General features: G+C 41.8%; 1 protein-coding gene across 1 annotated transcript; it reads right to left on the bottom strand.

The window, feature by feature from the left end:
• Positions 1-1,539: 1,539 nt before the first annotated feature.
• On the bottom strand, positions 1,540-21,818 carry nckap1l (NCK associated protein 1 like). The gene is given in 33 exon segments (XM_018678961.2): positions 1,540-2,179; positions 2,745-2,834; positions 3,324-3,433; positions 4,065-4,181; positions 4,283-4,376; positions 5,843-5,923; positions 6,412-6,494; positions 7,465-7,558; positions 8,972-9,069; positions 10,380-10,510; positions 10,738-10,956; positions 11,774-11,905; positions 12,576-12,715; positions 13,069-13,188; positions 13,368-13,500; positions 13,580-13,593; positions 13,595-13,726; positions 13,819-13,877; positions 13,967-14,048; positions 14,126-14,258; positions 14,587-14,696; positions 14,988-15,084; positions 15,202-15,258; positions 15,838-15,994; positions 16,086-16,134; positions 16,836-16,973; positions 17,601-17,691; positions 18,292-18,434; positions 19,075-19,131; positions 19,754-19,846; positions 20,084-20,194; positions 21,340-21,581; positions 21,722-21,818. Coding segments are annotated over 32 exon segments (3,372 nt in total). The 5' UTR covers positions 21,430-21,581; positions 21,722-21,818; the 3' UTR covers positions 1,540-2,062.
• Between the last annotated feature and the right edge of the window lie 4,718 nt (positions 21,819-26,536).

Genomic DNA, 26,536 nt, shown 5'->3' on the forward strand with positions numbered 1-26,536 from the left:
CCTGTGCCTGTGTGTTGCTCTAAATCCAGCATGTGTGATTGTCTTCTGTTTGAATGTGTGTATATAGCTGCTGTAGTTTATGTTAATCTACACTGCTCTGCTTACACTCACAGATACATCCAGTCCTTTCCTGTGTGTGTGTGTATACTGTATTGCAGTGTGTGACTATTTGTGTGTGTGTTTAATCTTCAGTGTTCCACAAGTCAGCAGGAGAGGCTCTGCGTCACCAACACAATCAGCAGAGAGTCTTTATATCAGGACCAGAGTTTCCACCATTAACTGTCCTCAGGGTCTCGGGACAGGATCTGCTGTAGAGCTGCAGGGGAATAGCTCGTTTACATGCAAAGCCTTGCAGAGAAGACACACATGATCACAGAGTTATTACTTATTATTAATTCAAATATCAGTACCAGTAACAATATGCAGTTATTACCTGACATTTCAAAAAGCAGAGTTAGAGAAAAGTGTTATAGACATCTGTGTAGCAGAGCTTTGTTTCTCCTTCAGTAAAACTCCACAGATTTATCTCAGGGATCTTTCAGAGGGGCCTGACCCCATATTAATAAACACTTTTATCTGCTTACCACTGCACTCCAGTTTATTCTAAACCATGAATCAGATGTTTAAACACTGCTAACAAAGGCTAAATATCAAACCCCTGTGGTGAGGACACAGATGTCCTCTGAAGCAGGAGAGGAAAAGTTCCCATTAAATTTTTAACAAAACAAGAAATGAAAGAAGCATTAAGGATCTCACAAGACTGGAAGGTGCCTAATGAAGAGCATGTTAAAATAAAGATGAGCAACCTCCCCACAGATACAATATCTGGCTGCTCCCTCAGCACATTACAGAGTATAAATGACAAGTTTTTATAGAAACTGAATCTTATTTTTGTAGTTTTTAACTGTAATCCTACTCATATTTGTCCTAGATGCAACATCATATAACTTTAATATATCATGTCCTTTATACATACACACAACATATCAACACATTCATTCATCATATTTATTTCTCTCTCTCTGTGTGTGTGTGTGTGTGTGTAATGTGCTGCTCTTAGGATCTGTCATTTGTTTATTCATGAATGTTCAGCTGAGCATTCACGTAAGTGTTGCCTGTAGTGGGAATTAAACCTCTTGTGCTGTTGTGAGAAGCTCGGTCCCTCAGCCTTGGCTGCTGAAACCCAAATACAACTCTCACACACACACACACACACACACACACACACACACACACACACACACACAGTACACAAACGGATGTGAGCATTCATATCTCCAGTGGCAACCATACAGATATAGCTGCAAAATGAGGAGGGGACAGAAGAGAGGGGGAAAAGGAAGAACAGCGCTGGTTGCAAAATAAAAGTCACTCAAGGGCAATCTAAAATTAGCAACAAGCATTTTTGATTCAGTAAAACTGGAGTGCATCATTTAAGTTGCACATGAAATATGAAGAAGACAAGACTCTCATACAGGGAGGAAGGATGGGAGGGCAGCAAGGGTGGAGCACAGACTGGAAATAGACGAGGAACACATGTTGAAGAGAAAATAATTATCATCTTTATTCGTGGAAATTTGTAAGAAATAATGTGAAACACATAATAATCTCTAAAAAACACAGAATAAATGTGGTTTCAATCCAAAAATATTTATATGTTTCCTTTAAGTCATGGCACTCACTGTGTCTGACGCTGATGGGTAAAAATATAAAAGGGATGTTAAAGAATATACCTGATTTACATTTTCACGATTCAAGCCGGTATTAGTAATACTACAGCAGTCGTAAATCTACACTATAATACTGGTGGATAAGTGCCATATAAGCAAGTCTAGAGTTTGTAAAAAAGAGGAAGTATCTTTTTAATGTGGGTACATCGAGTGTTCTGACTCACAGGAAACATCATCAGAACTAACTGTGATCAAAATATCCAAGCCAGCGGTTAACCTGATGAGAATGTACAGAATGAATCAGAGGCCGAACGCTGATGACAACAAAACACACACATTAAAATACTCTTGTGGATAAATAAAGGTTAAATTAAAAGTATTTATCAAAGTGTTCAGCCCAAAGTGACGATGAAAGACCTGTACACCTCTCTGTAGGCGTTTCGGAGCAGAACGTACGGGAAGCAGCTCTCCAGCATGTCCTGGCTCAAGAACGGAGACTCCTCCACAATCTGAATGAATCAGCATTTAAAATGTCACAAACTGAGTTATTTAATGTTTTTCTTTTTGTCCATCACTATCCCATAAAAAGAAGATGAATGCTCGTCTGCCCCGAGCCCATTTGCTCCCATTGAAGAGGGAGTTAATGCATTCACTGGGGACTATTTTCAGAAGTGAATTAATACACATTTAGTGCAGTTTGTATTCACTGTAATGACAGAACATTACTTACTGCACTTTAGTTTAGATTAGTGACTGAGAGCAACAAAAATTCACTTTCTCATCTGTGTTTTATTATTAAAAAAACCCTGTCCATCACTACAACTTTAAATATGCATACTTACTATAGAGGGTTTAGAAGTTTTCATTAATGACTTTATAGTTAATCATTCATTTATTAGTGCTTTAGAGATAAGCAATAAGCCATTATAGAAGACACTGTGAGCCTGATGGCTTATTGTAAAGAGAAAACCTCAGTTAATGACTCATAGATTTTCCCATTAGCCAAATTATAAACCCACTTATGCCTTTATTGTAAATTTAAATACATGATTAGTATTGCAGTGGGAGGCCTACCATGTGCAGGAGCAGGTAGATGGACTCTCGGTTTTTGACCTCCACTCTCTCTACATTTTGTCCCAGCTGCAGCAGAGTGGAGGAGGCCGTCTGTGGAACGACACAAAGTGAATGAAGACGGCAGATCAAACAACTGGAACGTTTTAACGCTGCTGGACTCGACCTGAGCCGGGGACAAAGGACTGGCAGCGTCTTGAGAAAGTAATGTGACCCAGAAACCATTCATCCCTCGTCTTTTATTTTTAATGATTTTTTTTGCCAAGATCAAGAAAATCACTTGTGAAATATTAATTCAAAGCTCCAAAATACTTTCGCGTTCAACTGATAGAGTGTCGTCCTCCTGAGAGCTGAAGAGTTAAAACTCCAGTATTTCACACAAACAAAGTGATAATAAGTAAGTATGAAAACACAGTTTTGTTTGGCAGATTTGAGTTTGTCTTATTTCCATAATCATCAAGTTCATCTTGTGACCTTTTGCTGTGTTCATTTACTGATTTGTAAAGCAAGATCTTTTATTTATGTATTCATGTTTTACTTAAAGTGATGAAAAAAAAACTTATTAAAATGTTTGCCACTCACCAGGAGAAAATCTTTGAGGTGTTGCTCTATGTTCTTGTTCTGAACAGTGAACATGGCAGCAGCCAGCTGGTTGATAGCTTTAGCTAAACAGTGGATGTTGTTGTTGTGGCCTGAGGAAATGAAGAAAATACTAAATTAATTGCTGAGAAACAGGGAGAATAGCATGTCCTGTAGCCACACAGAGGATGTTTTTGTGGCCCGACGATTAGAGATTTTTACTTAATGATGCGTAACACTTAAGAGGAAGAATGCTGAGCATACTTCCTCAGGCCCTCAGGGTAAATTTATTTCAAACATGCCAATGGAAAATAGGGACAAAGAAAATAATCAGAGACAAACGCCACCCTGTGTGTTGATAGAAATCTGGGTTATTTGCTGCTCTTAATGTTGCAGTCCAGGCTCGGAGCCAAGCAGTTAGGGTCAGCAGGGCCACATGCCAAGAGTAACTGTATCGATGCACGTCAGCCAAAGTTATCTGTAAACAAAAGTCTCTCAACAGAAACGTGTTTCTCATTAACCAACATACTTTGCCTCGGACCACGTCAGTCCGACTGGAAAGTATGATACACAGAGATGCTAATAGGCTCAGTGTTCAGGGTGGAGTACCTTTTTATCCACTATCAGCAGCTGGTAGGTAATGGCTGGAAGAAGTAGTGATTAGTAGTTGGCTGAGTGCTGTCTGGAGACTAATTACTGTCAAGCATGTTTGTAGCAGATGAGAACGAATGGATGAATATTCACCTCCATGCTCTCGGCTGTAGGACGAGTTGTTGTCCAGGGCCAAGGCAGGCAGGGACACGGCGATGTAGACGAGCAGCAAACAGGTCAGCTTGTACTCTTCGTCAACGGATATGTTATCTGCAGAGGGCATTAAAAGATGAAAGACCACTCTCTGCTCCTGATGACTAAGCTATTATAGCCCCTAATGCTGTGTACGGAAACAGCACTAATAGTTTTACCTGTCTGCATGCTGCGGATCGCTGTGACCAGGGCAGGATCGATATCACATGTCAGGCCTGCAGCAGACGCCAACTCAAAAACACTCAGAGTCACCTGTAAGGTCATAAAGCTTTAAAAGAAGTGCAGCCAAAACAGACGTTAAAGCTTCTGCAGTAAAGAGCTGCACTATGTTGATATAACGTGCAAAAATAATCCTTCATGTGCAGTTTTCTCTTAAGTGGCTTAAAGGTCGTAAAAATGTACCTTGTTTTACACAGTTTCATATATTTATACTCTGTATGAGTTTGTTGTGTGTCTTCACTGAAGCTCTATGAGGTTTAGACGGTGAAATATTCAGTCAATCAGTTACTTCACCACTGATACTCAGTACAGACAAACAGCTCCTAGTATTATATCAGCTTATATTTTGTAAAATAGTCATTTTTAAAGATTTTAAATTAAATGTAATGGAGTAAACTGTACAATATTTCCCTCTGTGATGTAGTTAAGTACACAGTAAAGTAGCATGAAATCAAAATATTCAGGTAAAGTACCAGTCAAATGTGTAGTCACAGTAAGCACACTGTCAGAGTAAATCTACTCAGTCACACACCATCACTTTAAAATAAGGTTGTGTGGTTTTGAACCATGTTTAGTTGCACAACCTGAGTTTGCAGTGACTCACTCACTGAGGTTTAAGGGATTGAATTTAATGCACCATTTAAATGTTAATCATTTTGTTGCATTTTACTGCCCAATTGCCGCACCACAAAGACACAGCCAACGAGATGCTAATCTCTGCTCTGCATTTCACACAGCAGCCACAAAAGTGACATACAGTACTCTATTCTCTGAGGAGCGATACTAAATCAGCAGTGGGTGTCTTTGTCTTGACACACAGGTTTTGATCTTGCCTTATTTCTGGGTACATGCATGTTTGGCCTGTCTGGGCAAAATGTTTCCACTGATGTGGTTTTAGAGTGCAGAGCTGCAGCAGCGATCAGTCTCTCTCACGGAGGCATGAGGGGGCTGCTGACGTCTTTGGGGTTATCCTGGCCCGGGCTGTGGCACGGCTGTCATGCCTCGCTCAGAGGCCAGACGTAAGTAAGGAGAGCGGGAGTTCATGAGCCACGGTCACACAGATTGCTCCGGAGGGAAATAAGGAATTTAATTTGGTTGGTACTGAAGAATACAAAAAAAACCCAGTTCTCTGTAACTCCCTAACTCAGATCTACTGTTACTCACTGTCTTTTATTTCAATAAATTCTATTCACCCTCTCTTTGTGCTGCAGAATATTCTGCATTCTTAACCTCTGATGCCAATCAACTCCCCAAAGTCTCACATGTAAATATACATTTGGATAAATGTCGTACAATAATATGCCTCAAACCTAAATTCTCCCACAATAAATTGACCCAGTGAAAATAAACTGTTAATGTACTGATGATAAACTGTGATGGGGTGATTCATGCACAGAGAAACCTGATTATTGCACTTGATTCCTCTGTGGGAGCTCAACATATGGATGCCTATTTTAACACAGTAGCTCTGCTGAAGTGGAATAAAAGCTGTGTTTTACCTTGATGTCAGCTTCAGGGGAGATGAAATCTCTCAGGCACTTGATGGGCCCCATCAGGTACGGACAATGCTTCTGCAGGATCTACATTACAGGATTATGAGAAACAGACCTTCATGTGTAAAGCAGTCAAGGACAGTTCTTCATCTTTGTATAATACTACAACAGTTATGTTTTTATGGGGGGGGCTTATATTTGTTGTTACAGGTTTGGTGAGTGCTAATGCATCTGTGGAAAAAAAGCTGTGTGAAATCTGATAAACTGATGTTGTTTGAGTCAGCGTCAGGTGGGGCTGTTTGAATGAGTTGCACTGTGAGTAATATCAGCATCAGGTCGTGACAAGGAAGAAAAATGTGTGGAGCAAAAAAGATGATATCTCTGGTCCCACTGCAATGACTCTGATACTTGCTAAAACTAGCTAAATATACAGTATTAGCATTAGCAAACCACTATCTCTAAGATCTAAAGGGACCTAAGTTGAACTGCCATCTGTGAATATCACACTGGGTTACAGTTTCATCAGCACATCAGCCAAGAGTTTTACATTATAATAAAATATAGTTGTGCGTTACGTCTTTCAGACAGTCCTGTGCCATGGATTTGAAGGACAGGATCACTCCGATGATGGTCATCCTCTTCAGCACGTTCTCTCCACCTACAAGTGCAGATGAAACACATCAGGGCTCGCAGCTGTATCATCAACGGGTTTATTATGTACACTTAAGCACGACACAGGGCGCCCTGCTGTGGTTACAAATATGAATGTGTAATCACTGAGTCTATGAAAAAGTATCCTGGAGGCTAATCTGCTTCCACTACCTGTTACTGCTCTTACTCTGAGCCCAACAGAATTTAATGCACCAGCGTCCTGCAGTTACCACCTATGGCCACAGAGGCCGCTGTTGTTCATCAAAAGTTACATACTGTTGCTTTAAATGATTAGCAACAGTTCACTTCAGATGTTTCCAAGAAAAATACAAGAAGAAAAATAGTGAGAGCCCTCCCTTCATATATATTCAGTTCACTTCATAGCTGGTAGCATTTGTAGAGATGAATTGTAGTACAGCCTGGTGATTCCATGCTGTTTGCGAGTGATGTTGCCGCCCTGCTCTGCATCAGATTGTTTTGACAGCATCTTAAAATGAACATCTTGATGTGATGTCATGCCTGTCTCTACACTGAAAACCTGACAGAACTGTTACTCCAGTTCTTAATGCTTAGAGAATATGGAGAATAACTTCTAAGATTAACAAATTAATCCTCATTTGCGTTTCAATATCGTTTTAGTCGACTAATATCGTGTTAGCCTCAGTTAAATAAATGCTGTATAAAGAACAGGGCTGGTCTGCCTGTGAGCCGAGGATTTGTCTGTGAATGTCAGTCAGTATAGAAATGATAATCTCTTCTGCTTGGAGTGATTCATCTGTAGTGCTCGTCCTTTGCCTCCTGTTTTTGTTCCTTGTCTCTCTGCCATCATGTTCCTTTTCCTCCACTTTGTACTTTTTACACTGCTCTCCTCCGGTCTGCCTACACTTTTTTTATCCATTCCTTTCCTTTCATCCCCCCTGCCTCTTCCTTCACATCTCCTCTTTATCTGCCCCCACGCTCCTCTCTCTTCTTCTCACCTGTCAGCCTCTTTTTAAGATTGGCCATTTCCTCCGGTTTATCAAAGTGGCTCCTCATCTGTACCAGGATGTCCATGTTCTCAATCACCAGTTTCTGACAGGAGAAAAAGAAATGAGATAAGTGATAAAATCACCTTCAGGTGGGAGTTATAATGAAGAGAGGTCATAGCTGTGACAGATGTGTCAGGCAGTTCAGAGCTGCAGCGGCAAACTCCTCACTTCAATCATAGGTGTCGAGGTGGGGAGCCTGACGGGTTACAGCTGTACTCAGTGATTTGTTGTACGAGAGACGAGAGAAAAGGCAGCTTTAAAACAAAACTGTAGGCGAACACATTTCCCCACAAAATGAGACACAGTGTACGTTCATTATAATATGCGTTAGCTCTGTGCTCAGAGGTTTGACTGTTCCTCTGTAATTATACGTTTGATCAAAATTGAGTTCAGACCTGAATCTGTTTTTTTTCACAGAGACTGCTTTACTTTATAAAAACTATTATTCCATGGGGCTGTATAATGTATAAAGGAATGCAAAATAGATTTCTAAGTTTGCATTTGCTACAAAACAGAGCTAGAAACCGAGACAAACCACAGTAACTGAACTCTGGCTGGTAATTTGTGGACTTCAGAAATCACTGTCACACTTAATGCACTCTACTCTAAAACAAGACTTTTCTCTTACGGTTATCTGCAAATGAAAAATATCCATTTGGATGATTTGATGTATCTATAATTCAGTTTGTTATTCCACATGAATAAATGGAGCAGCTACATTTTCATGCAGTGGATTCAGAGCAGTGTGTAAATGTGCTTTAAATCATATTTTTAAATGTGTTAAATTGTTAATTATGTTTGTTACAGAGTAAGAGTTGATAGCAGATGGACAGACAGAAACAGACTGATTCAATCCCTCTGACTCTAATCAAAATAAAGTTGATTTTCTTAAAACACACCAGTGAAAACAGACATATTTAGCTGGAAAAGGATGGGTTTTTTTTATTAATTTTCCCCTCACGTTCTGCGAAGGTTATCTAAAGGCAGAGTGCTGTAACCCACTGCACTGTAGCCCTGCAATTTTTAGATATTATAGGTTGCATAGCAGTGATTTTCTTGGTGAAATAAAATCAGTGTTTAAAAAAAAGCACAAAATGAAGGTGTTAAAAGATTTCTCTTTCTAGCAGTTTGCCAGCCGTTTCTCTGAACCTCTAAATGTGTTGTGTTTCGCCTTTGTCAAGCAGTGCACTCTTCCCACCACAGATGAGCAATAGTTAGTTTTCATCTCTGTTGTCTAAATATTATCGAGTGGGAGCCTAAACAAGACATTTCACAACCCGAGGCAGGCTAACTGAGATAACTGGAAACTGCTGACTAAAACACAGAGGTCTTTTTTTAATCCAGGTATTTATATGTCTGCCCATGTTCCAGATTTAGGGAGGTTCCTACTTTTACCGAACATAATTCAGGCCAAAGATCTACATTCCTGAAATGAGTGCATTGCATCATACTGTACCTTCAGCTCACTGACTTGAGAGGTGATGTGCCACATCAGGTTCTCACTCAGAAACTTCAGGCCATATGGACCAATCAGCTCCGCCAGGGCCCGCAGCTCTGTCCAGAGGGTTATATGAATAATTTAAGGATTATGATTGGAGGGAGATGAGGAATCAACAGAGGCTTAAATTGATGTTGATGTCACGCAGCCAAACATAACCCAAACAGGACGAGGCAGACGTATTGTGCCTCTCTACCTGACACAGTTACAGGAATCTAATACAAAGCCTGAATCTCCACCAGTGACTGAAATAAGAAAGGACACAGATTAAATTTGATTTGTGAGTGCAGCTGAATCAATGAGAGAGAGACAACTGCAGCTATTAGACCTTTCACTCAGCGTGACATCTCCGCCTGAATATGGATGGATAAGGACGTGTGTGGTTAAAATTGGAGGTGGTTAATGGAGGGCCGAGTGAGTCACTGTGCAGCGGGCAGATACCTCACTGAGGAGTAAATATAGACAACGATGATGACACGGCGAGGGGGCGTCTATTGAAGCGCAGTGGTCTCCAAGGTACCATGTGAATGCATCTCCGAGCGTGGGTGTGTATAATGTCCATGTGTGCTTTGTGTGCGTGCATGAGTGAAAACAGCCTTAACGCAGCTATAAGGAGGCCCACTGCTTCTACTAGGCAGGGCGGAGGCGGGAACGGGAGGCTGTGCGGAGGAGAGACAAGTGATGCTGGAATAGTTACGAGGCAGGGACGGAAGAGCGGGGGAGATGATAAGCAATAGCAAAGTTTACATTAGCCAGGCAGTGTCAGAATAAACTGCATGACAGGCAGCGTGAAAGAAAACACCGCACACCACCACAATAACAAGCTCCACATCCTCTTGAGCAATAACGCTCCCCTTGCATGTGGTGTCACAGGAGTGAAGGAGATCTGCGAGATCTCCTTTTGAAAAGAGTGAGTCAGGTCTTGGTTGTGTGGAGCCCCTGATCATTAAACCTCAGAGCACAGGGGGAAGGTTTGAGCCTGGCAAGTGTGAAAACATGTGTCTGATGGAGGCAAAAATGAGGGATAAAATTCTCCGTTGATGCCTTTTTACACTTGTCACGCAGCATTCTCGTGGAAAAAATATGTTAAAAATTATAACAAGGCGAACTGTTCTCAGATTCCTCCCTCATGAGTAAAAGTCCTCATCATGTGCAGTAACAACAGTTGCTTAAATACATGATCTTATCGGACACATTCATTGCAAAACCTTGTTCTGAGTTGTTGCTATGATACCAACTGTTGCATGTCACTCATGACTGAAAAACACAACTCTGAATGTGCACTGCTTTGTATTATCTGTCTCATTTCTTTGATGTAAACTTTGATATTAAGATTAAATTACTGTAATAAAAACCTGGGGCTGACCTGATATGTCTGAGAACTCCTCAGCTCTGAAACTTGGCTCACTGTCAATGGTCTGGTTGATGAAGCAGTGCATGGTCGGACAGTGGACGATGAGGGAGTTGCTGGCCTGACGCAGGAGACACTCGAGGAACCTGACATGCAGAAAAAACAAACCAAAAAATCCTTTATACAGCAGCTGTTTGAATTAGAGTGAGCAGCAGAGAGAGAGAAACCCACAGGATGTCTCTGCACCACCTGCGTTATAATGCTTCCTGTGTATGATGGCTACGCTGTAGGTGTCAGTGAGTTAATATATATTGTGGATACATGTGTTTTAATCGGACATTTGCGTGCAGCACGCAGCAGATACATCACACACCAGTTTGTGTAGATGTTCGTAATGGTCGCCCCCCCACGTGAGTCCAGCGGCTGTGTCTGCTGCAGCAGGACGTTCTTCACCAGCCGGGTGACGTCCACGTTGATGTAGCTGGAGAGGCTGTGCAGAGTGGCTGTATAGACTCTTATCCCTGCCAGGAGGTCCGAGGGACGGGCTATCTCCTGGGTGGTCTGGTTGTAATTGGCCATTCTCACGATGATCCTGGAGAAACACGGTTAACCAACGTCACTTATCACCGGGACAGAGCAGACTGCAGTTGTACAGATGGGACCTTGAAACGGGTTAAACGAGCCGTGGTGACATGGCACGTTCACTGCCCCGGGGCCTCTCTGCTACTTTATTTGTTTTTTGTCAGGGTCCTTCGCTCCCTGACCAGACTGTATTTACGATTTTGGCTATGAAGGGGCCAATCACTGCGAGCATGCTGCTACTCAAGGGCGCTAATTTTAGGGTGACAGGGGAGATAATCATCAGCTAAGACAGGGAGACTAAGCAGAGCTTATACACAGAAACATTAGGTTGCCCTGGTACCAAGCTCTAATCTAAATAACAGTTAGCACTGAAATGACACAGAGCAAGGGACTGACATGATGGATCCCTTCTCAGGTTTTAAGTGGGCGATACACTGCCTGACACAAAGGAATCAGATAGTAAAGCAGGGTTCATTATAGTGATGGACGAGACACTTCAGGAGAGAAGAGCTCCAAATTATTCCCTGATTGTTGGGGAGGACAAGAAAAGAAAAAGAGTGACAATTTGAAGACGAAGCATCAAGTGATGTTTTTGAGTTTCCCCTGCGCTCTGTGACATCCTGTCCACAGTGATCTGAGGTTTTGCTGCAGCCTCTGTTCAGTGTGGAGGTTCAGGATGGACAGGATGTAATTTGGACAGTAATTGTTTATGGAGATGCTGAAAAAAAAAAAAAAGCTTCTAGTGCAGATAGTTTTTAGTGAGCACAGAAACCTTCAACATTTAAATAGATAAATATAATAAACTCCCTCATGCCCACTCAGCGTACTCAGAGAGGCGTGTCTCCAGGTGAGAAAGGAGGAACTCTGTAGGGACGACGATGTGGTCGAAGACGATGAGGTCGTTGCAGAGACTGTAGGAGGAGCAGAGCTCCGTCAGCGTCAGATGCATCTTGTCAACACTAGTGGACAGAGAGAGGAGGGAGAGGAGGAAAATCTTTAGGACAAATATTTTGACAATGACTTTGGTGTGGATGTTCTTCTCTCAGACAAACAAGGTAATAAACATGTTAGGAAATTGTAAACCTCTAAGCTGAGGCAAGAGGGAGGAAAACTGAGAGGAGGGAGGGAGACAGAATTACAACTGCTCAGATTTAATTAAGGAGCTTTTCTAACTGTAGCTAAATACAGAATATTACCAAAGCAATGAACAGTCCAACATAAAATATGCTGCCAGTAAAAGTGTTTCTCTGATAGGCTGAAGAGTTTTGTTTCAGGTCTTTAACAGCTTGATTCAGTACCTGTCGAACACGACTGATTCAACTTAAAGGGCAGTAAAGTTCAAATGCAATTATGCCCTGTAGGCGAAGCATTTTCCTCCTGATGATTTAGTGTAAGAAATGTGTCATGGGGTGAAGGAAATGATTTGAACTGCATTAACCTGACGCTAACTTTTACAGAACCAGAACCCAGCTCTGTGAAGTGTCGATAATCCTGCATGTTTCCAGAAATCAGGCCTGTATTAACGTTACAGCTTCCTCTGCCAGTTTGGGAGAATTATTGAGGGATGAGGCAGAGTGGGATAAGAAGAGGAGGAGATGGAGATAAACAGGGGAACAAAGAAAGACTGACTTGGTGGCGACGGTCCGGTCTTTCCTCAGGCTTTCGGCGCCTGGTTTCTCTTTCTGGACCTCTCCTTTCTTTGGCACCGGCTTTTTTTGCTTTCTGTGGCGAGCGGCGCTGATGTTCTCGGCACAGTGTTTGGGCAGCAGCTGAGGGGTTATCAAGTGAGAAGAGATGGATGAGGGAAAGAAAAAGAGAGAGAGAGAATTCAGCTAAGCAAATATTGGGTAACATGCTCAAAGACAAACATGGGAGTTTTGTGCTCAGAGATCTCAGAAGATCTCAGCCAGAACGTAAACACGTTTGTCATATTTTCCTCAAGGGATTAGAGAAACAACACCACATTAATCAGCTCCAGAGTTTCAGAACTGTCTCATTGTTTTATTAAAACTCCGTCCACTGCCTCTAAATCCAGTGATTATATTTGGATATGGAGTTTGGCAGAATCAATCTCAGCTAGACAATTAGTTTTTGTTTTTTTTTAAACCTGGGAAAGACTCACCTGTTCATTGAGGTTACACTGCTCAGCACATATCTCTAACACAATGTTACTGGTCTGTTTGGCTATCTGCTCCAGGAAGGTCACACACAGGCGCAGACTCCTCTTCTCCATTACTTCTATCTAGACACACAAACAAATAGCAGTGTGTGTGAATGCATGCGTACTTAGCAAACAGTTTAACCGAGGAATCCAAAGTGCAGCTACGATTGATGTCAAAGTGTTAGAAATCAAACAGTGTCTTTCTTTCTGCTCAGCTGATGATGATTAATAGGTTCGTCGGCAGATGACTGAACACTGACCTCTTCTGGGCAGAGAGGGTGACCACACTGACTGAAGTGGGAACAGACGGACGGGAAGGACATGAGGTAACGCTTCATGGTCATTTCATCCTGACTCTGGTTAAACATCTTCTCAAAGACACGCGGGTAGAAGCTGGGAAACAAACCGAAATAAATGGTTAAATCAGGACAGAGAAGAGAAGAGACAAGAGACGAGAAGAGAAGAGACTGACCAGAATATGGACAGTGTCAGATGTCTCCTGCAGCACCTCCTCCACACTGTCCACCATCCTGGTGTGAAACTGGATCAAGTTCATCACCTTTGCTAAGTCGGGGTAATCCTTTAGCGGAAGAGGAGCCTTGTTCACACTTGTGTAGGCCTACAACAAGGATGAAGAAAACGTTATCCTCCTCACTCTTCACTGGTCAAACAAAACATTTTAAACTCAACATTTACAATAAAGCTGCAGACCTGTAATCTCAGCCAGTCCAGTCTGAGCGCTCGGAAATCAAACTCCTCTTTGTTTTCCACTGCAGAGCAAAGTGTCATGCAGTGTTATTAGAAATGTATTCTGTATTTTGTTCAGCGTAGGTAATGCTCAGCATTTTGTTGTGATCACCTTGTTTGATTGAGAGACCAGACAGGGTTGAGACGAATGAACTCATCAGGACCGACTCCTCCTCTGGACACACGTACATGTTCTGTCGAGGAGAAGGTTTGATAGTTTATAAAGTTCAGAAGTGAACTCCTCTTAAACACATACACTATCTGCCTGTACCTGTATGGTGTCATTGAGAACCAAGGCATCAAACTGTGCCAAGTACTGGACATGGTAGCGCTGTAGCACATGGTTGTATTTTCTCATGAGGCCTCTCAGCTTCTGCATGTAGAAGAGCAACTCTGCCATCTGACTGGAAATAACAGAAAACAAAATAACACCAAATATTTGTACGAGTAGTAAAATCTCTTCTCAGCTCTAATGTACACAGCTGCTGCACTGTTGTTCTTCCTTTCTAGAGTGACACCACTGCTGCTGCTGTTACCTTTTTTTTGGATTAGGACTGAGAATGCATGAATGATTACCAAATAAATACAACTGATTTTAAGATTATGTGTCACTCTCTCCACTCTCGATGGCCTCTGTGTGACTGGGTGCCAGATTTTTGTGCACTAACATGACACAGTTTGTCTTCCAGCTGCAGCGGTCCATGGCGGACTTCCTCTGTACCTATGACCTACTTGTCAACGTAGTCCTCGGGCGTCTTTATCTTTGGCATATTCTCAGAGTGTCTGACGAGCCACAGGACCTCGTCACGGGAAAACGACAGAGCCATGATGACAAACAGGGCCTTGGGGATTTGATGGGAACACGGAGCAGAGAATAAACGTTAGAAGAGTATCAGCTAAGACGGGTAAAAATCATGATTACTGTGAAATGCAGGGTCATTCAGGGGAACCCCCCACCCCCTCCTATCCAAATATTCCCTAGAATCCAAGACGTGTGTGGGTTGGAAGCTGGATCAAAGACACCGTTTTTCATGAGTGCATGGCCAGAATTTCATTTTGGAGTTATAACTTGCAGTAATGAAATGATTTAAATTCCTCAAGTGCCACTGTTCCGCTCATTACTGTACTTTTACCTTTGGTCCCAGGAGTCCAGGTTCATCCTCCAGGACATTGAATAATTCCTTCAGTGCTCCTCTCAGGAACTGCCTCCTCTCTCTGTGCATCGCTCCGCTGTTCATAACACAGGAAATGCACATGGACACTTAGTTCTCACGGCTCATTTCAAAGTAAATACACATTACTGAATATTTATGACACAGAAGTGGTAAAAACATGGACCAGGCTCACCAGTTGACTATGACGTGCTCACGGCACTCTTTGATGTCTGCGACTCGCTTGCTGTATCTGAAAAAAAGAAAGAAAAGAAGAATCTTTATCTTTTGAAACTCTTATGAGGAACATGAAGTCCTACACTCTGATCACTAAGTGCTGGACTTTAATCACTGATTTATACTGAACATCATATCATCTTCATCATTTTTTCTCCCTCATGTTTATTCTGTAACCCACTCTCCCTCTCCATATTTGAAGACACTCAGCTCTCAAACCTCGCTCCTGTTATTACTGTGTTTGTTCTTTGTTTTCTGTTTATTGCTCATTTTAAGTTGGTCTAGCTTCAGCTGAATATTTAGCCATTTCAGAGAAAGACTCCTTAAAAAATACACTTTACTTAGATACTTCATGAGCAATCAAAGAGACCAGAGCAGAGACCCTCAGCAGTTCAGACTCTTTAATCAAGTGCAGTTATATGGCACTTAAAGGGCACTTTTTAAAATCCATTCTCCTTCGTTAAGTGTCTGAAATATGGAGTGAAAAAAAGACTCGCCTATTATCTCTCTCTTTAAAATTCAATTAATCGCCTGGGACTATTTTTCACAGCGCACAGTGAAGGGAGAAAACGCTGCAGCAGCGCAGCTTCCATACCCTTTGAAGCCGTCGAAGAGGTCCTCTGTGACTTTGTGTATGTTGAGCATTTCGTCTCTGGTGAGGGTGAGGTAGAGGCTGCTCCGCAGAGCCATCTTCCACAGCTCCAGAGAGGCCTGGTTGGAATTCAGGCTGCTGTGGCACAACATGAAGCCGACTAGAAGGAGGAGGCATTAAGCTTGAAGTGAGGACAACATTTAAATAACATTGCAGTCTGTTATTATCCTTTCAGGAAGAGTAATACTTACTAATGATCCATCGCTCCATTACCTCCATAGACAAGTATTCGCATGACATCTGTAGAGGACAGCAAGCTTATTAACACATTTACAACAGCCTTACCTGTACTAACATTTAACTACACGTGAACAGTGGTCATCACAACTCTCTGCATGGCCACTCTACTCTTGTTCCACCTTCAAAAGACAATCACATGTGATGCACTTAGTATTTTTACCACGTAGGAAATATTAAAACCTATCAATATCCTCTATGGACTTTAAATGAGCAGGTGTTTTTTGCTTTCAAATATGCATCTTCCCATAAGAAAAATGTTTGCCTGGAGGTCAGTTTCCTGGTCAGTGGCTCTTATGAGGAAGCCACAGGCAACATGGATCATAAGAATACATCACAGGGGCCATAATGGCGACGTCTGAGGAAAGCAGAGTGGATGACGGAGAACGGGACGGTGCAGAAAAGGGGGATGGGTGGAAATATAAGTCCAGAGAAGAGCGAGAGAGGTTAAGAGACAATAAAACAAATCATTTTCTAAATGAAAGCTCTGTAATGGGACGAGAGGGAAAATGGGACAAAGAGTTAACGTCGAGCGGACTGCACCTGACCTTAAAGACAATACATATACAGTTACTGCATCTTCTCTCATTCCTGCACCTGACATCACTGGAAAAACCATATTTCAGACACGACTCTCCTCCTCTTTCTTTCTCCCTCTGCCAGAGATGAGTACAGAACACGAGGTGACAGGAGGGAGGACTCACGGTGTCGCAGCAGGCCGGGTCCAGCATGGCAGCTGGAGCACTGAGCAGACTGAGGAGCTGGGCGCCCCGCCACTGCTCGGCTGGCAGGTTCCTGCGTGGGTAGACCATCTTCAGAGACAGCAATGCTGATGTCACAGACTAAAGGCAAGACAGGAAAACAGTGAGCGTGGAAGCTGGAGACAGGAAGAGACGTAGAGAGATGGCAACAGTTCAAACCTGGAAAAGTTTTAGCAAAACAAGCTGGAGGCTCAAAAGCTGTGGTTTCATTGTTTATACACAGGCATATTTTACGATCCACCACACAGACCGATGCAGACGCTAGTGCTAAAGAAGAAAACAGAATGATAAATCATTTGTATTAATATTGTGTGTAAAGGAAGGTGCAGCTGTAGTTTCTGGCAGTTGTGTACTTTTATTCTGGGGCTGTTGGTTCATCATAATATTTTAGAAAGTACTGTGCTTCTATCTTTGTGGCAACAGTTTAGAGATGACAAACACCCCGTGCACAAAGCCACATCCATTAATAAATGACATGAGTCGCCTGCACAGCCCTCAACCCCACACAACCCCACGGGGTTGAACTGGAACATCGACTGTGAGCCAGGACTCATCAGCCAGCATCACCACCCAGTCTCACTACAGCTGAATGGTAGCAAATCCCCACAGACAAGACAAAACAGAAGTGCGTATCATTTAGTATTTAAGTTACTGTAAAGAGATAAATAAAAAGCTGCATTAACATTTGGATACACACAGAGAACTTACCCGTGTGTGAGGGCCAAACTCCTCCGTGAGCTTCTTCCACGGATGCTCGTACTCCACAAACATCTGGCCGAGCCGCGGGTAGGAGGAGTCGCTGCAGGATTCATTGCAGCATGTAATTAATCAATGCAGAGACAAGGAAAAGAAGTAGGACATTATAATGATACAGCAGTGACAAACCTGTGTCAGTCTATCACTACCTACCTACTGATATAAGTAGTTTATACAGCTTTGTGTTTGAGTCTGAGCTGAGGCTGCTCCTTCTCCAGAGGCTAACTGTGTGTGAAGTCCAGCGTGACATTAAAATGCATGTTTGTGTCTCCTGCTCACGTCTCAAACTAAGATAAGCATCCTGCATTTTTAGAAAGTTTAGAAATAAATCCTGTGGGAAATGGGCAGTGTCAGAACATAACTCAGAGAGGGTAAGTGGTGGGCTGCTGATGGCTGTGCCAATTAAAATTCTAATTAATTATGAGGATCAGTAGAATATTCACATTGATGGATGTGGAAACTTGTAATTGCATTAATTAAAGCTCTTGGATGAAGTGTGTCATAGCTAGAGAGCACTTAGTAAATGCAGTCCCTTTGTTGACTGAACGCTTCTTTAGTGATACGGGTGAGTAGATGGAAAACACATCCATCCATAAAGTACTTTTTTTTCCTGAATTCATTGAGCTGTTTCAGGTTTTCTCACCTGCACCCGTTGGTCATTTCATGAGCACAGTTGAACATGCCCACCAGAGCCTTCTTGTCATCGATGCGAGAGAGCGTTATGATAACAGAGGTGTAGGTGATGATCAGATCCAAGTAGTTCTTGGTGAAGTCAAAGTTGATGGCCTGAAAATGTTTCCAGTTTAGTCAGTGCATCTGAAATTAGTAGCTCCTTAAAACTACAGATATACAGTAAATTACAGAAGCATATATCCATTAAAAACCTGTTTCCATTTGAATCCACTGTAACTGAATTAATCACACTGACTGGGAGGAAACTATGTGCTCTCTCTGGTCAATTTCAGGCCAAGAAAAACAGATAGGTTTGGACTTATTTATCAGCTTGAAATGGAATGAAGGACTGAAATAATAAACACTCTGTAGAGTGAGAAACGTGATCTGAGAGAGTGAGAAACAGATCTGCATAAAATGTATTTGTGGTGAAAGGTCTTGCACTAGAGAGATGCTCCCTTCATAAATCCAAAAACGTGAGATGCTTAAAACGCCCCCTTTAAAATCAGATCGCAGGAGACAGATCACTGAAATAAACAGTGGGATATACATAATGCACAAGGCGAGAGGTGCCACTTTAATTATGATAATAAAAAAACCTGACAAACTGAACAGAAGGAGGCTGAAGCAGCGAGGAGAAAGCAAAACAACCTGCAGTATGTAGCATGTACTGTAGGAGTAAACACCGGAGTAGCAGCCACAGGATAGAAACTATCAGCAGATGTCGTGTGGGAGCCACACAGTAAATACTTACAATATCAAAGAAGCACTGACAGGCGTCTATAGTGTTCAGCAACTCATACACATGGTCCTGAATGAAGAACAGAGGACTGGATCAGTGAACACATGCACAACAGCAAAGCAACGTTTCAATCTTGTCAAGCCTCATCTACGATTTCCTAATCACATAATCATCAGATTCCTCTGGCCGAATAATCACTCCACATTTACATATTCCTGTAACATCATGATTAAATTACTCCCTGTCCTACAAACACCGATGATGCCTCGGCCTGGATACGACCTCCATCACAGAAATATGCAAATGCTCAGGGAGGTGTGACAAACTGATATTTGGAATGAAACCAATTATTTTCCTATATCAGAATAAACCACTCTATATGTAAATGTATTCTGGAAACCAAAATGTCTAAAATAATGGATGTGCAGAGGGAAACAGGGAAAGAGAGAGCTCTGTGTTTACTGCAACCACCACCATTGTCCTCTGTTTTCAGGTTTGTGTCACAGAATGATGTATCGCTGGTTTTCACTGTTTTATTTGGATTGTTTTTCACTGTAGTGTTAATGTAGACAGTTGCTGCGTTCGGCTTTAGCAGCATACTGCAGGAGCTGTTTGGATCAGGTCAAAAAATAAGGTCTGAGATATAAAACGTGAGAGGAAGAAAGAAAGAATAAGAGAGAGAGACAATCACCCTGAACTCTATGACATCCAGGAAAGAGTCGTAGTAGCTCGATGTGGCTGACAGCACTTCAGATTTCTGTCGCTGGATGCCCGTCAGATTTTGCTGCAATAAACATGAAAACATTTGATCACTGGTCAAATCCTGTGGGTGAGTGGATTCTCAGGAATATTTCTCTTGTGTCAGTAGATGTGAAGATAATCACTTTGTTAGAACTGAACTGTTTTTTGGCAAAACTTTCCAAACATGCTCCTTGTGAACACTGAATAACAATACATTATAATGTGGTCATATTTATTATCACAAGAAAAGGTGAGAAGGAAAAAAAGGCTCCTCTCTTACAATGTTCCCTCTGAAGTCGATGTTGGGGAATTTCTTGTTGATGTACTTGACGGCGGACTCCATGCCTTTATCTGTGAGGATGGACGGCCGCTGCTTAGGGTCTGCACAGGTCTGTGACAGAGGTAAAACAATGATTCATTCCGGACTTATTTTCATGCCCTGCAGAGATCGTATGTGGGAACTCCTCACCAAGATTTGATTGTAATTTTTTACATCCTCAGCGGCATCGAGCCGGCGATTAACAAAGGCAAGAACCCTCAGACTGGCTGTGAACGTGAGTAATAATGTTCTCCCCACCTCCCTCAACAACCACCATCAAGGTGACCTTGAGCAGGGCAGTTAACACAACACTGCTCCTGTGGGGCTGTTTAGAGGCTGACAGCAGCAGCTCCCAAGAGTCAACAGCAAAAATAATTAAAGAAAAAGGTTTTAACATGGCTCAAAATAAGACTGCTTCTGCATTTCTTGTCCAGATGAATGCAAATGTACAGTGAATGTGCACACATGCTAATATATGGTTACAGAAAGAGGGATGTTTGTGGGTGCATGTGCATGTGCATGTGCACAGCCGATACAGCATATTCAGTTTTCTCACAGGGGAGGGTGTCACTTCCTGTTTGTCACACTGAGACATGTCTGTCATGTCAAAGTAAACCAATCACTCTGTATCTGCAGCCGCTCCGCAGCAGTCCCAGCACTGTGGAGCTGTTAGCAGATAGAAATGTTCAGTCATTACACCGTCTGATTCCCTCATCGTATTCCTCTCGTGTACGAGTGTCACCGCTTTCAGTTCAGAATAACTGTAATTTGAGGTGACTGGCGGCTCAGAATGACTTCCTGTTTGCACTTCCTCTTTGGAGAAAAGAGCTCAGATGCAGTTGGAGGACTCTGCTGAGCCGGCGCACACACAAAGGACTTTTATAAACAATTTCACAGCTGTTACATTTATCTCACATCATCTCATTACTGCAGGTTGAGTTACACTTCCTGAAGAGTTTCTTGCCTTTGGGAAACAGTTACATTACTTTTATTTTTGTCTCCATCCCCATAGGACTCTGTGTTTGGTTTCATACAATTGTTCAATTTTAGTTTATTTCTAAGCACTCAGTAACAAAGTACGAATATGTTTACTCTGAAATATATTTGTTTTGTGCGATAACTTTATGCAGAAATAAAGTTTGAGGAAAATTTTGAGGCAACGCAAACAAGACAAAAGTTAAGTTCCTTATTTCTCACCAGCACCACTTCTCCCTCACCTTCTTAATGTGGTTCATGCGTATCAGGACCCCACTCCCTCTCTCATTGAGGATGGTGAGCTTTTCGGCCAGTTTCTGTTGGTAGTCCATGGCTCCGGACGCGCTGCACCTCTCCCTCCGTTTGAGCCTTGGCCTCCTGGTCCTATGTAGCGATTGAACCCCTGGAAACAAGTGCACCCAGAGCCTCACCCTGTCACCAGGTCACATGGGGCTGATGGGTGGAGGCGGAGCCATGAGTGGAGCTGAGAGGCAAAAGTCACACACATTCAGAGACTGTATGGCAGAGGTGGAAGTAGGTATAAATAATTAGAAAATAAGATTCTCAGTCAAAATTTCAAAAAATGCCCAAAAGGTTGACAGAAGACATTTTAGAGGTCTGTACCTTTTTAGTAAGTTTCCAATAAACTGTCATGTAAATGAAGGGAAAAGTCATGTTTCCTCTTTGTTAAAGCGCCTCCCTTGTTGTCTGCAGAGTCACCCACTTCCTCTTGATCTGTAAAAAGACTCCTCTCAACAAGGAAGGCAGAAAGTCACAATCCATTTAGACTTTTTTAAATGAGTGCTTTGAACATGAATACTGTTAATTTGCAGACAGGAAAAGGTTGTTCATTCTTCTACCACAAGATGGCATCATTTACCCACTGAGGCTTTGTGAATGAATGGAGGCTCAATTATACAACAGAGTGTGACACATTTAAATCCTCAGGAATTAACTATGTCACACAATGATTTGACAGACTGGTAACAAACACAGTAATTACACAACACAACAACAAACACAACATGGGACGGGACAGTTATGTGAAACCTTTTTGCAGCTTTTTGTGGCTCATTGCAGATTGTTCTTGGACACTTCCTGGCAGCTTGGTTTTCCTCCAGTTTCAACAATCACAGAACAAGAAAAATATCATGAAGCGACACCAACCATCTGTATCCATCCTCAGAGCAGTTTGGATCATTAAAAAAGAACTCGTTAGCACATTTAGCTTTACATTTACTTTACATTGTGAAACTTCAGCTGAACAGAATTCACTGCAGCAACAAGCAGTAATCACAGGAAACCTGCACACTGAATTTACTTATTGTTTACTTCTTGTTTTAGTTTCATTATACACGACATGAAATGTAGCATAAAACGACAAAAACAAGTCATATCCAGCTAATTAACCATCAGGAGCGACAGGTCATACCAGACAAAGTAAGGGTTTATCTGCTGAAGTTAGGAAGGGTGTGCTTGACTGCTCATGAATTAAACTTTTCATCTGTAAGAGGAGGATTGTGATGTTTCCTCTGTCGAGATTAATTTAGCGTCGCTTTAAACTGAGAGCTACACCTGCCTTCTTAAGATGCTCTCAAAAGATCTGACAGTCCTTTGTTGTTTGCACAGGACTGCATGTTGTTTTGTTTTTCAATATCTAGTCTTTACTTTGGCTTCCTGTGCAAATATCTGTGTTTAAAGGAGTGCAATCTTTGGAGAGTGTGACTTGTCTCTGAATTGCTCAGAAGAAAAAACATGACTGAAAACAGTCTCTACATTGTTGTGTGTTAATGGTTATTGAAGCCTCTTCTAGCTGGAAAGTAACAATGGAAAGACTCATTACTTCCACATCAAACTATCCTCAGGTTCAGTATAATTACTGAGACTAAAGACTTTGTCATGTAAACTAGAAAGGTCCTCAGTTATTCAGCAGCTAAGTGTCGTTTTCTGTTTTTCCCGCGAGACCCCCAATAACTCCTCCTGGAATTCTGCAACAGGTTCAGTAAAGTGTAAACTGAAGAGTGCAGAGTGGAGTACAGTGGAGCTCAGAGAGAGTAATTTTCTTAATGAGAGTCACTAAAGTCAACCGCAGCAAGTGCAGCGTGAAGCAAAGCGATGATTGATCTTAAGTGGACTCGAAGAAATAATCTGTTTATTATTTCCCAACTGGCAGAAGCTCAGAGAGCAGCAGACATGTTAACAAGGCTGTCTGGGAAAGGAGACAGGAGGAGGTGGGTGTGGGAGGAGGAGGAGGAGCAGGAGGTGGGGTGAGGTGGGGTGGACAGTGGGGGTACAAAGTTATACGCCTCTTACACTCTGTGAACCATGTAAAAAATCCAGAGTCTTACCTGGCTTATTATGAAAGAGAGAGGTGAAACAGGTTTGCATGTTTTTTCTCCACTTTTTATTCCTCTGTTTTCAGGAAAAAAGGCTGAGTGAGGCTGATAGGAACCGTGTTTACACCCAGTTGTCTGGATTTTGTTTGTGTTCAGTTTAAAGAAGTGAAACTGGGTAAATAGAGACTATTATTGGGACACTTCAGACTTCCCTGCAGTCTGTGCACAGGGCTGCAGGAGGAGGTAATGATAGTGGAAGGGTTTGAGGAAGTGCTCCCAGCTCCGGCTGCAGCCCAGATGTCAGAGGAGAGACGACAAAACACATGGGCTTGTCTAATAAATACAATATAGGCAAGTACAATGGAGGCTGCTGTGGTATGAGCATCTATCTCAAATCTGCTTGAATGCATTTTCAAATACAGCTACAGTCAGCATTTTAACAGTTTCTCTCTGCTGTTTCTCTTTTCTTTACAGAGTGTTTTAGCATCTAGCAGCTCAGTTCCCTCTCACCAGTGATACTCTTGGACAGTTGTTTTCAGAGGAAAGGCATAAAGATCAACTGTACACCAGACACCAAACAACAGACTATGACAGATAGATAGATTACTAGACAGACCAAAACAGAGCTATGAAATGGTAAAGTTGCCGTAATGGGTGAGACACAGATCCCAAATGTAGATGTAATAGAAGTACTCATGGCTTACTGGCTGGTGAGGAAGGCAATGGTGGACTGGTCAACAGATCCTCTGGGAACAGGCAGAAGTCCAAAACCACACAAACATACAAATAAAAAAAGTCCACAACACAGGGAAGGTAAGGTAAGAAAAGGAAACTGGAAATGTAGTAATCAGTGATGTAAACATAACTGATAGTGGTGCAATGCTATATACACAGAAGGGATGATTAACTAATGAGACACAGGTGATACAGAAAACAGGCGGGAAAAACACAAACACAGGAAGCAAAACCACAAGAGACACACAAGGAAAGTGATTTCAAGATAAAACAGGAAATAAGAGTCTCACAGGGGACGATCATGACAGCTGCTCCATATGTTTAAAGTGCTAATAAGAAGCTGTTTGCTAACAAATTTCACTACATGAACTTAAAAGGCGATAATATGTCATTATTGTGTTCACTGTTTGTTTCCACTGCCTCCAGGTGAACAATGTTTCCCACCTGGCTGCTTGTAATTTCAGTTTAAGGCAATGTAGCATTAGCCTCGCTGGTGCAGCGCAGAGCTAATAGTTTGCTTGGTTAGCAGTAAACTGGACTCAGAATAAGTTCATTCTGTAACTATGAGAGTACATATACTGTTATTCATTATCTGTCATTATTTCCTTGGTACAGATCGGACAAAATGGCGGATGTAACAATGTCAGTTAAGCTCTAACTGCCATGGAACTGTGCCAGTAGTGGTTGCTATAGTAACAGAATGATCAGCTGACACCAAAACAAAAGCTGCTGTCATGACTGTTATATCAAATCTACAGTATACCATACAGTACATGACAGTGTACTTGGCCGTAACTTTCTGCAACTATCTCTGACTTTCTCAGCCTCTTAACATATCAAAGGATGTGGCATTTCTCTTTCAAGAAAATTGTGGTAAATTTGGCCCCCAGCTACGACATCCTGCACAGGAGGAGTGTAATTACACATCTAAATGGTTAAACACACTGAGGAGTTAAAAGAGACAGCATTCTTCCTTGGCACGTTGGGGCACGGTAGAGACAGAAAGCAAAACAAGGTACTGAGCTTAATATACAGCTCTGATGAAAAGAGACAGGCAGAAACATTAATCTTAACACTTTTACTGCTAAAAGGCAGCGTGGAATGTATGTGATGAGTGAGGATACATGCATGCAAGTTCAAATAAATATGACTGATGATTTTCTCTTCAAAATCAGATTCACTTATTACAGGGAAACAGGCTTTTTCCTGCAGGCTGGCTGCAGTTCTGCTCCATCCCCAGGAGGACAGCAGTCTGTGCTTTTTTCAGCTGGTAGAAGTTAAATGGTTTAGTCTACTACCCACTCTGTTGAAACACAGCAGTGTTCTTTATTAGTGTGCTAATTTGATTCTACTGTGTAATATCGAAGAAATCAGTGTCTGTAGTACTGAGGACAAAAAGAGACTCCTACAATACCTACTACAGCACATTCACCTTACAGAGTATATCCATAGCACAAAGAAACAGCAAGTGACTGGCAAAAGAAGTTTTCACCCCATTTACGCTGTAAAAAACAGCTCTAATTGATTTGCACCATGAAGTGGCCAGGTTTCCTGAAATAACCAACCCTGTGGCAAACACAGTGAAAAGCAGCGTCGATGCTGGCACAGACCACCAGTCCTCTTGGCAGTGATGTGTTTTGATGACAGTAATTAAAGGTGATCTTAGAATGAGTTATTGACGTTAAGCCAAAAGTTTTTCAGGTCACAAACAGAAATGTGATACCAGTACCATAAAATACTCAAGAACTGTAGTTTATTTTCAGTCAATCCAGTGTAAATAATATAAATACATAAATATTAGTGGATTTGTATTCATCTGTGAAAATAGTTCCCTCACTCTTGTTTAGGCGACATTAGCTAAAAACTACAATGTCCTGCTGTTTTACTTAGTATGTTAAAAAAAAGTTGAACTACATTTTTGTGTTGTGTTTTCTAAAGATTTGTGTCGAGTGCAGTAGACAGAGCAGCAGCGCACTGAGAGACAGAGCAGCACATTGTTGTGTTTGGTCTTTTCATGGAAGAACAAAAGCATAATATATAGAGGATATATATAGAATAATGTCAGCCTTAACCTTACATACCAGACCAAATATCAGTGATTATAACACATTTAAAATCATCCAGGGATAATGAATTCTACTACAAATTTACTTTGTAATTCAAGCCATTTATCAAAGAGCTAGAAAGATATTTATGTCTGCAGAATCAAAGACTGGCCAGTGGTGTAATCCGGTATCAGTGTTGCCTGATTTATAATCTGCACAGGATTTAAATTCTTCTCTGGCTTCCTGTGTGTTGTCACTGTCCATCATTTCCAAGTTGAGTCAGTATTTTTCTCCCCTCAGGTTTTCATGTCAAACTGACAGAG

Source organism: Lates calcarifer, linkage group LG12 (genome assembly GCF_001640805.2).
Source record: "Lates calcarifer isolate ASB-BC8 linkage group LG12, TLL_Latcal_v3, whole genome shotgun sequence".
NCBI classification, from domain to species: domain Eukaryota; kingdom Metazoa; phylum Chordata; class Actinopteri; family Centropomidae; genus Lates; species Lates calcarifer.